This window comes from Rutilus rutilus (assembly GCF_951802725.1).
Source record: "Rutilus rutilus genome assembly, chromosome: 5".
Lineage (NCBI taxonomy): Eukaryota > Metazoa > Chordata > Actinopteri > Cypriniformes > Leuciscidae > Rutilus > Rutilus rutilus.
The window spans coordinates 34,939,903-34,955,950 of NC_140213.1; the positions used below are offsets into that span (position 1 = coordinate 34,939,903).

General features: G+C 36.3%; 2 protein-coding genes across 3 annotated transcripts in view; one reads left to right on the top strand and one right to left on the bottom strand.

Annotated features, from left to right (window-relative positions):
- Positions 1-3,996: 3,996 nt before the first annotated feature.
- slc23a4 (solute carrier family 23 member 4) lies at positions 3,997-11,409 on the bottom strand. Its single transcript, XM_084409807.1, has 12 exons — positions 11,170-11,409; positions 10,375-10,509; positions 9,920-10,077; positions 8,443-8,602; positions 7,507-7,688; positions 6,866-6,986; positions 6,635-6,791; positions 6,232-6,485; positions 5,882-6,046; positions 5,084-5,192; positions 4,858-4,953; positions 3,997-4,751 (listed from the first exon to the last, which is right to left on the bottom strand). The coding sequence occupies exons 1-12, from the start codon at positions 11,215-11,217 to the stop codon at positions 4,486-4,488; spliced, it is 1,851 nt and encodes a 616-aa protein (XP_084265933.1). The 5' UTR covers positions 11,218-11,409; the 3' UTR covers positions 3,997-4,485.
- A 2,698-nt stretch (positions 11,410-14,107) lies between these two features.
- The window catches only part of bicd1a (bicaudal D homolog 1a), a 41,252-nt gene continuing 39,311 nt past the window's right edge, over positions 14,108-16,048 (top strand). For both annotated transcript variants that reach the window (XM_084408541.1, XM_084408542.1), the window contains exon 1: positions 14,108-14,604. In XM_084408541.1, the coding sequence (XP_084264667.1) occupies positions 14,389-14,604 (216 nt within the window). In that variant the 5' untranslated portion in view covers positions 14,108-14,388. The remainder of the gene's footprint in view (positions 14,605-16,048) is intronic.

The window sequence follows — 16,048 nt, forward strand, 5'->3', positions numbered from 1 at the left end:
AATACTGATTCTTCTTGTATTAGTGTATTCTATCGAATTTGAATGTATAGTTTTCAAAACTATTTGCAAAACATACATATTTGAAATACATACATAAGATGACAAATGGCAAAAGTACAGGCTGGCCATTAAAACAAGATTACACTATTAACTAGTTATGTCTGTTACCATGGTCCAATCAGCAACCATCTTCAACCAATCAGAACACCTTATTAAACAGTTACCACCTAGCAGCAGCCTAGCAACCAATCAGAACCATCAGCATTTTAGCTGTGAATTTTGCATGGCTAAGCACTACTTACTATGGAAGCCCTGAACCGCAATGTAAAAAAAAAAAACTTTATTCTCAAAATATTACGACTTTATTCTTGAAATTTTTCGACTTTTATCTCGAAACGATCGAATTTTATTTATTTTTTACGGATTTATTTTTTACGTTGCGGTTCAGGGCTTCCGTAATTTTCTTTAAAAAAAGCACTATATTCTTTAAAAAAAAAAGATTATCTAGTTCATTATTATTGCTAAATCACTATAGCCAAAACATGCTTAACCTCATGAAAAAGCACATTTATTTTAATTTATATATTATTTTAATTTTGGGTCCTTTCACTCTAGTATTTTAATTATTATATTAAAGCCCAAATATTCCCTCCTTTTCCTCCTCAGAAATAAAAAGATACTTCTACTGTGGAAATATTGCGTGCTCTTGAAAGTGCTTTAGTCTCTCTTGGAATATATATTTCTCCCTTTGATGATAGTGATTACCGTGATCAGCAGGCTGATTATGAGGAGCAGATAGGTAATAGTTTGATGGTCACGCCTGAGTAAGTTAGCTCTGTTGTGGTTAGGATGATCAGCTTCACCATCCCTAATCACAAAGTCTCATTTAATAGTGATTTAGGGAAAGGGAGGAACATTGGACCAGAAGCCTGAGGATGGAGAGATTACAACAGATGGCTTCCGCAGGATTCTGTCCTCAATGGAAACTGATATACAGGTGCCAAGAATCATGCACTCAGCAGGATGGAAGATGAACAAAAAAATGTGGTTTTCATTCTTTTTCCCTTTCAGCACGACTGTGAAGTGATAGACGTCATTGTGCAAAACCAGTTTAAAACTAAACTTATTGGCCAATGCATAACAGATATGCATGCATATTTGAAATAAACAACAGATGCATAAAAAACAATAATTGAGAGAAATTCAGAAATTAAATGAGATGCAGGTCGTCAGACAGGGTAATGTTATTAACAGACATGATGCATTTTTTTTTTTTTTTATTGTTTAATTTATCAAAAACTGTATGCACATATATAAAATTAAAACAATCTTGAAAATATAAATAACAGTATGAGCTGATATTGTGATAGGTGAGGGCCAAAAAAACAAAACTGTGGAACATGTTCAGGCCCAAAAAATATTCACTGAATGTTGACCTTTATATAATGTCAAGTTTTTACACATTTGTAGAAAAATACCTTGATTTATGTGAGGGCATATGCACGTTCAGCTCAGTATTTCACAGATTCTTCTACAGAACAGACCAGGATTTTCAAATGCAATATATAATAAGGCACTTAGCAGACCTACCACAGTTTTCCAACAACCCTGCTTTCAACTCCAAGCTCCATAACACTAAATCAACTCATATGCACCTTGGGTGTGTTTCACACTGTTTTACTTATGTGAGCATTTATAACAGCAACGCCTTCAATTGGAACGCAGAGGAACATCTGCTGCTGATGCACTTAGGCTTGATTTTGACAATTTGACTAGTAGGTGTCCTTCTTTTAGCAAATGCTTACAGCATGCATCTGTTAGAGCTCAATAGTCTGATTCAAATGGGAGGAAAGGGGTGCAAAAAGGTTTATGATTAACCAAAGACCATCCATGATGGTTCTTCGTCTATTTGCAAAGGAGAATTTAGCAGATCATTGACAGTGGACTGTAATATAGAGAAAATTGGAGCTCCAAAATGGGTTGAAATGTGTGGAAGAGTGTCAACTGTTGTTATTTAGCGCCATCTTGTGGTTGAAAAAAACACACGAGCGCACGTGTAGCTTAGGCTATTTGTTAGGTTTTGTGTCACCTGAGGCCAGAGTTTGATTCTGATAAAAGATAATGGTTTTGACTGAACTATTTGTGTAGTTTTGAGATTACGTTTAGCCTATAGTTGTGAGAAAATGGTAAATGTTTCATGAAATGTGGTAGCAAATGAGAAAAACTGTACTAATAGCTTAGACCTACCTACTTACAATCTTGTCTCAGCAAAGCTTATAGTGTAAATCGTTTAATCCTGTTAACTGCCACGCTGCAGTTTCATTTTGTATTGTGGTCTTTTTAGAAACTTTTCCTGAACTCTCACGTCCACCTCAACACTGTCAATCAACACTACAACATCAGGATATTTTATACGGCCTCATTATCTGGGGTTTAGAGTCTCTGAGGACCCTTTAAATACAGACAGTATTTCAGCATGTGTCCATCAGGTGTGTTTTAAGGATCTCCACAGAGCAGTTAACAGATTTATAATCCATAAATTGTGCGTTCATTTAAGCTTAATAAAAAGCTTCAATAACATCGTGTGAATTCCAAAACTGAGTTTATTTATTGTGTAAAATGTATATTTGTAGGGCTACCTTGTCAGTTAGCCTATATTTGTATAACACTGCAAGAGTAAAATGTATCGTAGCATTTGGGGAGAATCAAACAATCGTTGTTTTGTTCGGGTGTTGTGACGATTTCTGTGACCCGCCAAATTATTTAACCGTAGGCGTTGTATTATTGAGGTAATCAGAATCAAGCCTAGCCCTATTTGGTTAATCTAAACTATTCTTGCCGCTCGCCATTGTCTGTGCACTTTTATGTAGGCTACATTACATTAATTAGGGGGCGTTTACAAGGTGGATATCTGAAACCATTCAGCTGCGCATAATTTCAAGATCATTTGCGATTTATAGCTTTTCTCATCCTGAAGAGAGGCGTGCTACGCAGTTTTTTTAGTGCGTGGCGTGCGTACGTTCGTTCTGTGAATTAGGCCTCACACGTACGCACATTTGAGAAATGATCGCTTGTACGCAACATTTGCATGCAACATTTTATAAATGAGGGCGGCCCATGGTGCCCAAGAAGCTGCCAGAGGTGCGTAGGCTGACTTCTGCTCAAGTGAATGGTGTTGACAATTGACAATGGCATGTGTTGATCAGAAAATAGCCCAAGCCCAACCACCAAAGCTATAAAACAAAAACTCATGACATAGCCTAGAGTTGCCAACTTGAAAATTAATTTGGCTGAAAGACTACCTAAACTTTAAGCAAGCAAAATTAATCAAACCTGCAGGAAAATATTATTTATGGTGATTATTTAGATGATGTGTTACCGATAGTAATATTTACATGTTATAAAAATCTATAAACTTTTTTGTTACTTCTTAAAACAATATGTAAAAATAGAGACAGAGTAAAAGGCAGAGATTTATTTAATTTATTTAAAACAAAATATGTGTAAGAAATACAATACAATACAATTTATAATCATTCCATATACAATTATGAGCATTGAATAAATGTTTGCACTTCTCATCTTTATTTGAAATCACCCCATAGAGCACCATAGCAAGAAAAGAAACACATTAATCGGTAACACTTTACTCTAGTTAACATTAGTTCAATCATTAGTTAACATGAACTAACAATGAAACATAGCCTAAAGCATTTATTAATCTTAGTTAATGTTAATTTCAACATTTACCAATACATTATAAAAAATTCAGAAGTTGTGTGTGTTCATATTATTTCACGAGTTCACATGTTAATGAAATCTGATGTAATATTATAATGCGTATTTGGCTTGCTGTCTGGGGGGAGGACTTTGGAATTCGGCCCGACCCCAGAGTACTCCCCCCATAAATGTATAAATCATAGGTATCTATGATCAGACCCAGCTGAAAGTGAGGTGATGGGGTGGTGGCGGGATGCTGAGAAATTAGTCATGAGACAGGAGGTAAGGGAAGGCTTTATTTATACTGGCTTCTTCTTGTGCTGATTGGATGATTACCCGAACATGCTCCTCCCGAACTTTGTTACATAAAACTTCATTTAATGGACCTGGGCTATCATGAACTAACAATAAATAGTTGTATATTTATTAACTAACATTAACAAAGATTAATGAATACTGTAACAAATAAGTTACTCATTGCTCATTGTAAGTTAAAGTTAGTTAATGCATTAACAAACATTAACTAATGAGACATTATAGTGAAGTGTTACCCATTATTCATTAACATTATGTTTACAGATAATTCATAAAGATGAAATAGAGAGAGATATATTTGAACAGCTTCAGATTATGAATATGGGGGTAGCTGCCTTCTCAATTCAGTCCATACCTCTGAATGTCACTTATACAAAATAAAATATTTTGAGCTTTTTCTACTTTAGACTAAATTGTCTCTGATTTTTAGATGAAAGTCCCCATCACAGACTATAATGCCACCCCCACTATGACGTGAGCATCAGCCTTGTTAGGCTCTGTTTTAGTGTCCAAAGAATCCAAACTGGATGGTGTGTCATCCTGTGTGCTGACTTTGTGTGTTGGGCAGAAGGGCACATATTTGGTCCATGTGAAGGAAGAGAGGCAGGTTTCAATTCCAAAGGGCAGCCCATACACGTCATCACTTTCTAAGGTGTTGTCTGACTCATTTTGGTGGGCCATGTTCCATGCAACAATGCCCCGTTCGCGTTTTGTTCCTGCAGGAATATTAAACAGACTGTTATCGCAAAGGCGCTAAGTTATTTGATGAATCAGATATTGGAATTGGTACAGTTACTGAAGCAGATTGTTAGCAGAACTCACCAGGTATTGTGTTATCAAAGAGAAATCCAAAAAATCCTCCAACAAACATACTGGTTGTCAGAAGCACTAGAAGCACATGGTCCAGCTCAACAACTCCTAATACAAAAAGTATAGCACAAGAGATTTAATAGGAATTCAAACAGGATGTTGAGAGCAGATGGGTCTGTATTTATAAAGAGTCTGTAGCATGTGCTTTTCCAGTACTGATCATGGTTTAAATGGCTACCTGTTGCTATAGATGTGGGGTTTTTCATTATCCAGTTAGGAATGGTAAGCCCAGTGAACATGGAGAATCCAAAGATGAAGATGTTGCGTGAAGAATTCATGTCTGTATACTATTAATAAATCAGTCAATATATCATATTAATCATATTAAATCAATACTTTTATTCAGCGAGGATGGATCAAATTGATCAAAAGTGAGATATAGAGTGTTCCAAAAGATTTTTATTTCAAATAAATTCTGTTCTTTTGAACAGTCCAGACGGCAACATAGTGTCGGCCCAAATCCGTCCCACATCTGATACACGTGGATTCCACACGTCCCAGATGTGGGCCGAATCTTGGCTGACACAATGTCACAATCATCAAAGTACCTTGAAAAAAAAATATCATGGTTTCCACAAAAATATTAAGCAGCACAACTGTTTTTAACATTGATAATAAACAGTTTTTAACATTGATAATAATAAGAAATGTTTATTGAGCACCAACATCAGCATACTAGAATGATTTCTGAAGAATCATGTGACACTGAAGACTGGAGTAACGATGCTGAAAATTCAGCTTTGCCATCAGAGGAATAAATTACATTTCAAAATATATTAAATAGAAAACAGTTCCTTTGAATATTAATAATATTCTATAATATTACTGTTTTTACTGTATTTCTGATCAAATAAACACAGCTTTGGTGAAAATAATACTTTTTTCAAAAACAATCTTACCGACCCCAAACTTTTGACTGGTAGTACAATATGAGCACCTAATGTGAAGCTTTTTGCATTAACAATTCCGGTTTTACCTGTAGGTTTGAAACACCAGCAGCCATAATGACTCCGAACATGACCAGAAACATTCCTCCAATGACAGGCGTTGGTAATGTAGTAAATATGGCTCCAATTTTCCCAAACATTCCCATTATAATCATTATAAAGCCACAGGCCACAATCACCATGCGACTACCAACCTGTAAAGACGAAAGGTTCCTCTCTGTAACTTCAGTTATAAAAAAAATTCCAAACAATCTCTCACAATCTCTTTTATTATTATTATTATTTTTTTTTTAGATAGTGGATGGTAGTGTTGTAAGCCTATGTAATCATTATGAAATTGAATTATTGTAATAAATCTTATCATTGTAAAACATTGTACCTTGGTGATCCCCAAGGCTCCTACGTTCTCACTGTAGGATGTGGTTCCATTGCCTGTGCCCCAGGCACCTGCCAGCAGACATCCAATGCCCTCAATGCCAATGCCCCTGTTAATGGCATGTCTTGGTGGAGGTGGAGCACCAGATAACCTGGCACAGGCATGATAATCACCCACTGATTCAATCATTGAGGATATAACTCCTGCCAGGATTCCAAAAACTCCCGCAAGACTAACAGTTGGCACTCCCCATTGACCTGAATAACATATCCATAAAAAAATATATATATATATTGATGATTTCAATAGCCCATCTGATAATACAACAGCAAAAATGAGTCCTGAAAAGATACAGCAATGGTCATATAAAATACTTTATTTGTCTTAATTGTGCTGGTTGCAATACCTGGATAAGGAAATCTGAACCAAGGCGCCCTGCTCGTAACGTCTCCTTTGATGTCAGTCCGAGCTAGATAGCCATATTTATCAGGGTCTGAGGGCAGGACATTGTAGATCGTCAGCAGGTAGCAAATCAACCAAGAAAGAGTGATTCCTAGCAGGACCTGAGGAAACAGACCTTGCTTATAAAGGTATTTTTATGAAGCATTTATACTTAGAAAACAGATATAAAACTTACAGGCATAATCTGAAATATGTAAATCCTGGTGGTGTGAAATTTCTTGGCTTTGCTGTATTTGGGGAAAGGGATGGCAATATGACGGAGGTACTGCGAGAATATCACAATCAAACACGCCGTCCTGTGGAGGACAATAGACTGTGTTATGGCTCCGTGTCAGATTAAGTTTAAGTAGGCTATATAAAAGGAGCTTTTAAGTTAAAGCATTAATAAAAATCCTTGCTGGACAGTCTGATTCGTTCTAGTGAATGTGTTCCGACAATTGAAGTAAATCAACTCATATACAAGAATTATTCACTTTACTATGTAATGTGTTTTCGACTAAGTTATGTTATTTGGGGTATTTTGTTATGTTTATTATAAATTTACCTGTTCAAGTTTGATACTGTCACCCTAAATGAGGTTTTCTTTCAAAATATATCACTGTTTTTGTGCTTGCTAAATATATCTCTGATTAATATATATTATATTAATGTAAATATACACTATACAAATATATTTTTCATTCATAAAAACATTTACAGTAACTTCCTGTAGTTATCTAGCCTACACTAAAAGCAAAAAATGTAACTTTTTCTAAACAGTATTCAGTGTACCTATAGGCTACTTAAAATTTTGATTAATGATGAGAAAGTACAAACATGGAAGAGATGCCCCAATGGTGTCCTGCGTTCATGCCAGCGGAGTCAAACAGCGATAGGCCGATTAGTGAAATAGTTGGTGCGATGGTCAATGGGCCAATGAAACGCATGAAGAGGCCAATGAGACCGGAGAATCCCACCAGCACTTGGAATAGGGAGCCCACCATGATTGAGCCTTGGAGCTGTGCAAGAGAAGACAACAGAAACAGAATTTTAGCCTCATTCTATAACGATATTCTTTTAGATGTTGTATTGCTCTAACAAGATAATCTTGTATAGTTAAATAACATCTTTCCATCTGCCTTTCCATCTATCTAAATATGCAGTGGGCCCCAAAAGTATGAATTTCATTGGGTTAGAATATAAAATACTAATCCACGTGTTATCAATCAACTTGCAAACAGGTAATGGATTTCTCACTTTTCACTATTTTTGCATTTAACCAGCTGGTCCCAAGACCATTTTTAGTGGATGTAGGCCTACTCACTTTAGTGGAGTGAGTTTCCCTCAAGTTCACACGGGTGACCCTCAAGAAACCACAGGTGTAGTTCATCATTTTAACAAAAACATGTTGCAAGTTTGACATCCAGAAAGTATACATTTTACCAGCCATTTGATTTTACATTTTTTGATTGAGTCTTATTTAAAACAATGACTTCTCTTCTCTGATGACGTGTTTACTCACACAAGGGAGGGACAACTTGTCACTCATCACAGCAATCGCAAACCACAACAATCCAATGATCCAATCAATTCCCAATGGACAAAGTCCCACCCTACATGTTTTCTTGTTGGCGAAGCCGTTTCACTAAGATATACGTCATAGGGAAGAAGAGATTATCGCTTCGTGACGACTTTAACTATGAAAATAACATTTGGGACTACTCTACACATGTATCCTTACATGCAGGGTCTACCAGTAATTGAGATACTCACCACTTGCATTCGACTTTGCCAAACATCTATGAACTCGGGTGAGGTGGTGTTGACCAGACTGGCGTTTTGTGTCCAGGCTGGACAGGTCCATTCAGGCATTGAAAGCAAAGCCATGGTGGGCGAAAGGAACGTAAAAGTTCCACCCTGGAGAATGGGTAACCTTGAATTGGGAAAGAGAAAAACCTCGTCACCAAAAATCTACCTTTTTGATTTGGTATTGGTTTTGGTTTTGATTGTTATTTTTGTTTTTAAAAAGTGCATAGGGTCTCACTTTTTATATTATTGAGATGTGTCTCAAACCCTTTTGTAAACTTGGAAATTGTTTGGAGTTTGTTTTATAACTCATAATCTTTAAGCAAAATAACTTCCCCTCCCACTTGCAGACGTGAGGGCGGGACAACCTGTCACTCTCCGGAGATCACAGAAATGTTCAAAATCAAGTCCAATCCTAAATTTTTTTATTTATTTTTTACAAGAAGTCGTTCTATTGCAACTTCCGTTTCATGTCAACTTTAACCCTTCCTGATCCCTTACTAAAGGCCAATGCTTTAACTAATCCATTTCAGCAAGCTAAAAAAAAGGTAAATAAGTAGATACGATTAGTAGATAAGATTTACTGTACTTTTTGTTTATTAAAATCTCATTAAATGTCATATAATGGCTGATTTTACAAGATTCCTACAAGTAAACATCTTGAGCTATTTTATGCATTTACACAGCAAGCTTGCACCAAATCAGTTACCAACAAAAGGTAATTTAGATAGTTTTAGGGGTGCTGGGACAAATTTTCACAAAATCAAAACCCTGAGGAATGTGCTGAACTTCTTGCTAATAAGATGGAAAATTCCTAATCCTATTACGGTTTTCAGCTACTGCAGGAATCAGTCTGACCAATGGCCCATATTTCTCTTATACATCAGTAATAGATTGTTTCAAATTCATAATGTTTGATTATCATAGAAGCGAATGCTCTCGAAGATATTAAGGTCTGTAGAGTTAACATAGCAGGATTTCTTTGGCCTGTCAGGCAAAGCAGCCCTAGCAGAACACAATAGGATTTCAGCCTAAAACATGCAGAGGCTTATCAGACGGTGAAAACATTGCTAAGCCATTATTCACACTTTAATAGGTCAATGAACACATTCACTCAAAGTGTATTTGAAGGTATCTGCAGAAATGTGCTATGAAAAACAGCTTTTCATTACTAGCACCCATAGTTAAATAATTGACAAAGAAAGTCCCTTGTGTCTCAGTAACCACAACACAACACTGATTCATGGCAATGATCAAAACACTCACAGTGTTTCGTTGTTTAACCAACATCTCATCCTTAAAAAATCTTTACACGTCTTTACCTAATTTCCTATTTCGGTACACTGACTTTGGCCTTGTTTCTGTCAGTATTATTCAATTCTGCTGTGCAGTTTTTCATCACTTCTCAGTGAAACATTGCCTTATGAGTGATAAGGAACCATACCTCACTCCAAAAGTGACCTGCAGTAAGGTGCACACCCCAGACACGAAGAAAATAGTGCTGATTAGGTGACTTTGCGTGAGGCCGTCATGTTGTAGACAAAGGCCCTGAGACAATATCAGAGGAATGGCTATGATGCCACCAAAAGCTGTAAGATAGTGCTGTTGGAGAGATGGAGAGATTAGTTATGTGCGTATTTTGTTAGTAACCTACTAAACACATTCTATGTACAGTGAAGTCTGAAAGTCTGAGATCGCTAATGAAAATGCTTTTATTTTGCAAAATTTAATAATTTAAAGGGTTAGTTCACCCAAAAAACGACTGGGTTTTTTTTTTACTGACAAATACTGTGCTGTTCACAGTGCATATAATCCAATGGAGATTGATCAGTTTGAATTTATTTAGATGAGTAAATTGATGTAAGATAAATCAATGTTCAGAGGAAGATGTGTGCTTACCTGAATCCCCAAAAAGATGCAAAGGTACCATGGTGGAACATCTGTGACACAATATGCAAGCTTGTTACTGTCTCCCTCCTCTGAAAAACTATCCTCATTTCCCTGTAACTCACAAAAGCGGTCTACACCATCAACCTAAAGTCAAGAGAGATTAAGCAGTTTCAGTCCCAGCAGACTTCAATCAACAACCTTTCCAAATTCAGTCAATTTCACATGGCATGTGTCAACATTTTTTCACTTCCACTCATTTGGATTTGTGAGTAAAAACCAATGCACCTCGCTGCAGAGAGACTGGTCTCTTACTTTTGTATTGCTGTTTTTATAATGAAAATGACTGCAATGTCAAAGAAATTGGTGTTTTATACTAAATAATAACTTTATATATCAAAAGAGAAATGGGCTCTGAATGATACACGCACATTGCTTCAGTTACACATTCCAGCCGTTAAAACACTGAGCATGACCACAATAACAAACACATGAGTAATGTTTGAATCGTCTTGAGTGATTAGAATCTTTGCTCATAAAAATAAATTATCATACACCATAGCTTTTTACAACTGTGTTTGTACATCTGTACAACTTATACAACTGATTATAACCTGACTGCAGTCTGGCGCAACTTTTAGATTTAAGCAATGAAAACAAGACCTTGTTTCACACCCATGATCAAATACATTAAAACTTCAATGTCCCTGGATTCAATCTGTTCATTTCTAGAAACTCTAAGACTAATTTAAGAAATAATCAAGTGATTCTACATCAAATTTCTGTCTATTAGTGGAGGTTACTTACAGTATATGCATAGTTATCCAGCCCATCTCTGGTCTTCTCTGGAGCCATGAGTGTGGAGACAGGAGGCAGTGTTAAATTCTCAATGGAAATTCTAAAAAGAGAGAGGGCAAGAGCTAGTTAAGGGCAGCATAATAAAGAAGAGACGAGAGAGGAGAAAGGGGGTGGGGGGTGGGTGGTGGTCGGTGGGGGGGAGAGACACGGGACTGGATATGGGATGCTGTAGTTGATTGTAAATGCAATGGAACTCATCAGCTGCTCATGTGAACTCAATTACACCACAACTTGCAGGCAGCTGACCAGAGCCACGTGTTGCTGGAGCAGAGCTCTTTCTGGCTTAAGAATACACACTGACACACACACACACACACACAAATGTGTGCATATGCACCAATCGCCATGCAATGCATCTTGGAAGTCTTTCTGTCTTTCTTTCAATCAAAAACAAAAGAGAATAATGTATTACTTCTCTCAGGGCAAGGGTCATTTTATGTTGCTGAATGATTGCTGAATGATTTACATTGTAACTGCGGGGTTGTTATAGTTAACTAAAACTAACACCATTAAATTTTTGTTACTTGAAGTAAAATAAACGTTGACTGAAAAAAAAACTAGTTGCCAGAGCAACATTTCACACTTTCATTTAGTTTAACTAAGTATTAAAATAACTAAAACTAAAACTGAAAAAAATATATTGTATTTTATATACGTTTATATCGTAAAAATATAAATTTTACTTGATATACAATGTAGTATAATGGGAAAATCAAGACTAAAATGCACAACAGTATTTCTAGATAATATATATAGTACGTTAGCACATCAACAAAAAACATCCAAAGTGTATATTTGATATTTTTCAAAAGTTCAACATTATCTGCTGAAACTGTTTCCCTGCAAGATCTCGCCAAAAAGTTCTCGCTGTAAACCTCAAGATTTCTCACTTAATGGAAATGGGTTTTGACCAGGTCTCCTCACCCCTGTTACAGCCCACCCCCCACCTTTCAATTAATATCCACTTCATACTTATTTACTGCTGGGCTTAAAGAAATGAATGTGTTGTGCCATTGTCAATCCACTGATGTTCATCCTAACAAACTCTTCCTGGAAATTTTAAATTTAAACCCTAACCCTATCTTTTATCCTTCTTATTATAGCTATATGATCCTTTTACTCATTTTATTTTAAAACCTGTGATACTATACTGGCAGTATTCCTGCAATGGCAGGTTCCCAATTGACCCCATATGGCATGACAACGTGTGAACATAATGAACAGTTTTTTCCTGCATGAGCAGTTGATTTTTTTTTTTTTTTTTGTCAAGTCTTTAATTTATGTGCCTATAAAAACCTAACTTTCAAAAATAAACCTAGTTGGAGAAACATTTTTGGAGTAAACCATGAATAATATCCCTTTTCTTTCTTATATAATTTATTGGATGTACTGCAGAGAATAAGGGTTTTACATTCCTGTAAAGCTCTCAAAACCAGACCAATGCAAGACTTCCCAAATACTACGTATCACATGTCTCTCATTTTGCAGATTTATCTTAGATAGTGACAGGACAAACCTAATCATCCAATCATTCTCTCATCAGATCAACCCCATTGAATGCCCAGTGGGCTCTTGTGAACATAAGAACATTTCTTTCATTAGACCATTAGAAAATGTTAAGACATGCCGTCTACTTACCTTAACGGACATTCCTCACATGAAATGACTCTCACTGTTTTGATAGGGCCATCCTGTAGTAAATGATTATGAAAGTCAAAGAAGTTTTCAAGATAATGCACATGTGATCTTTCACCCTCTTTTCACTGCACTCATCATTTATAATGATGTGACAGATTTCCTGGCCAATCAAATTAACGTGTTTGAAAACCAGTAGGTGTGCCACATAGTCTGAGAAAATAAAATCACATGCAGTCTGGTGAAGAACGGACATCTAGAAGTACAGTGTGTCATGAGGTCTTTTTCTCTGCCTGTTCTCTTCTTCATGTACTTAGACATGCTTCATTCTAGTGCTTTCTGGATCAGGAAAGTATCACAATCAATACATTAAACTGATATATGCAGCATGCATGCATGAAGAGACTAAAGGAATTATGTAGCTTATTATGAAATATCTTACAGTAATTGTTTCAATGGCAGTAGATCCTCAGTGATTTACAATTGTACAACTATATCATTAGTTATAGCCATGCGAATTTGATCTTTGAGTCCTTTTGGAACCGAGACTGTGATGTCAGTGGCCTTGTAACTGTGTAACTAGTTAATGCTCAGGATTATAGCTCAGATATAATGGCTAAGTTCTACAACCTTCCCACTCCATTTGAACAATGCATTTGCACGACTTGTCCAGTCATTCATAATTTTTAAATATTAGAGATTGCACTTTCAAAGAGCATCTAGCTGATTACATATTTAAGAGCTGCGCATAATTAGACATGTCTTTACTTTAGATATGTCCATGACATTTCCATTCCAGAAATGTACAATTGTACAGTTCCCTATTTTATAATTATTGTTATTTTGCTCATAATTTCAACCACTTCTCGCATGTAACGTACGTTCTTTTCCAGCAGGTGGCTGAATAGCATTTAATAAGATTCTTGTTTTCAAACACAATAGCATTATATTAAGGCTAGCCCTAAACATGGGAATTTGCAGATTTAAGTAGCTGAAAATTTTCACATTTATTTTGAGGATAATTGGCTAAATGTATGTGTTGAATATTGTAATTATAATTAATTATTTTAATTTACATATGATTTAAATCATTATATTTTTATTGCACTCTCTTCAACTGAACTATACATATAGCCAGGCCTACCACTAACAATATCTACTAATGATACTATATAAATGATATAAAAGATGAGAGACAAGGGGGAGGGAGTGACGTCACGGGTTAAGAGACAGAACTTCTGCCCACTTTGCATTCTGTGTAGATGGCGCCGGTTTTCCTCATGACATTTTAAGTTAAAACCGGGAAAAAAATGTGTTTTTGATGGATGGAACTGTAGAGCAGTTTATCACAGCACTGTTTACAATGAAGCAATCGAGTCCAGCCCATGACACTCGTTTAAACATCATTTAATCATCGGCAAACAGGAGGCGCATCGGGACGGAAGGACTGCAGCATTCACCTGAATCTCCTCATCAGCCTTCGCCTCTCCGAGAGCGCGTGAGGGACGCAGAGATCACACACGTCCCGAGGCGATGGCAGCCGGGGGAGGATGCGGGGAATCGGTGGATCAGTACCGGGCCGAGGTGGAAAGGCTGACCCGTGAGCTCGCCGAAGCAAACCGGGAGAAGATCCGGGCTGCGGAATGCGGTCTGGTGGTGTTGGAGGAGAACCAGACGCTCAAGCAGCAGTACGGGGAGCTCGAGACCGAGCAGGAGGCTCTCAAACAGGAGCTGGAGCAGCTACAGGAGGTAAACATAGCTTCGATGAGCTGATATAAATGTATATGTGTGTAACAGTGTATATGTCTGGAACAAATGTCTGTAAATGCACACACACACACACACACACACACACACACACACACACACACACATATATATATATATATGCATATATATATATATACTATTATTTTCTATTATATCATAATAGATATAATATTTATTTTAACCTCTTTTTCACTACCCATACCATAGAATTTTCATGGTACTGTTTTGTAAGTATATTTTGAAATATTGTTGAAAGAAATTGAGTTTCCTTAGAATTTTCATGGTAGCCTACTGTTTTGTAAGTGTATTTTGAAATATTGGTAAAAGAAATTGAGTTTTTATTTATAAAAAAAAAAAAAAAAAAATCAGTGCTGTTGGTAAATTTAGACTTGCTCAAGCAATGATTGATTCTGGTGTCACCGAGTTTATGAAGAATCTTTTTTGTGTCTGGAAGGTTTGCTGTGCCGTTGTCCCATATAGTCCATCCCTGCTGTGAAATTCTGTCTTCTTTCTGTATCTCTGATGTTTACTCAATATGGTCTATACAGTATAAGTGAAATTTTATCGTCTGTATATTTGTATGTATAAATCTCAGAACTCTCTAAGCATGTTGTTGGCTTGTTTAGTGTGATGTGTGAAGCTTTTATGAATCATTTGTATGCACTTTTATTGTTATAATACTCTCAAAACTATTTTTGAAACTCTCAGTTCATGCTTTTCTTAATTTTGGGGTTTTCTTACATCCTTAATAAGAACAATGAGGCAAATGGAGTAAACAGTAACCATCTAAAGTGGACACCCATTGCTGTATTCAACTGACCACACTGTAATGTATCCTGGGACAAATGGGCTCTTTTAGAGTGGTGAAATGATGAAGAGATAGAGATGAAAGGAGAGAGACAGAGGAAAACTGAGACAAAAGATGGAAGATACTTTCTGACTGCTGCACCAGCTGCAGTGACCCAGGGACTGTGGCTTCACAGCACAGTGTGAATAACCATTACAGGTGATTGTCAGTGTGACTGATGACAAAGAGGGGTAGGGATATAACATGTTCAATTGTCAAATCTGAAAGTTGCTCATAATATGTGATATTTGATACTAGGTGATTTGTTGTATTAACTACACCACCGTTCAAAAGTTTGGGGTCAGTAAGATTGTTTAATGTTTTTGAAAGAAGTCTATTTTACTAACCAAGGCTGCTTTATTTGATCAAAAATACATTAATAACAATACTATTTTGAAATATTATTACAATTATTGCATAAACAATTTGAATATATTTTAAAATTTTAATTTATCCTTGTGGTGGCAAAGCTGATTTGGTGCTCAAGAAACATTTTTCATTAATGTCAATGTTGAAAACGGTTGTGATGCTTAATATTTTTGTGGAAATGGTGATAAATTATTTTCAGGATAGAAT

What these genes read in the sequence shown, in the direction of transcription:
- slc23a4 (XM_084409807.1), bottom strand. Translation starts at nt 11,217, where the DNA reads ATGGCTCCAGAGAAGACCAGAGATGGGCTGGATAACTATGCATATACT. An exon ending in GCATCTTTTTGGGGATTCAG is followed by an intron (nt 10,078 to 10,374) that starts GTAAGCACACAT and finishes TCTCTCCAACAG; the next exon opens with CACTATCTTACAGCTTTTGG. An exon ending in CAGGTCACTTTTGGAGTGAG is followed by an intron (nt 8,603 to 9,919) that starts GTATGGTTCCTT and finishes TCCCAATTCAAG; the next exon opens with GTTACCCATTCTCCAGGGTG.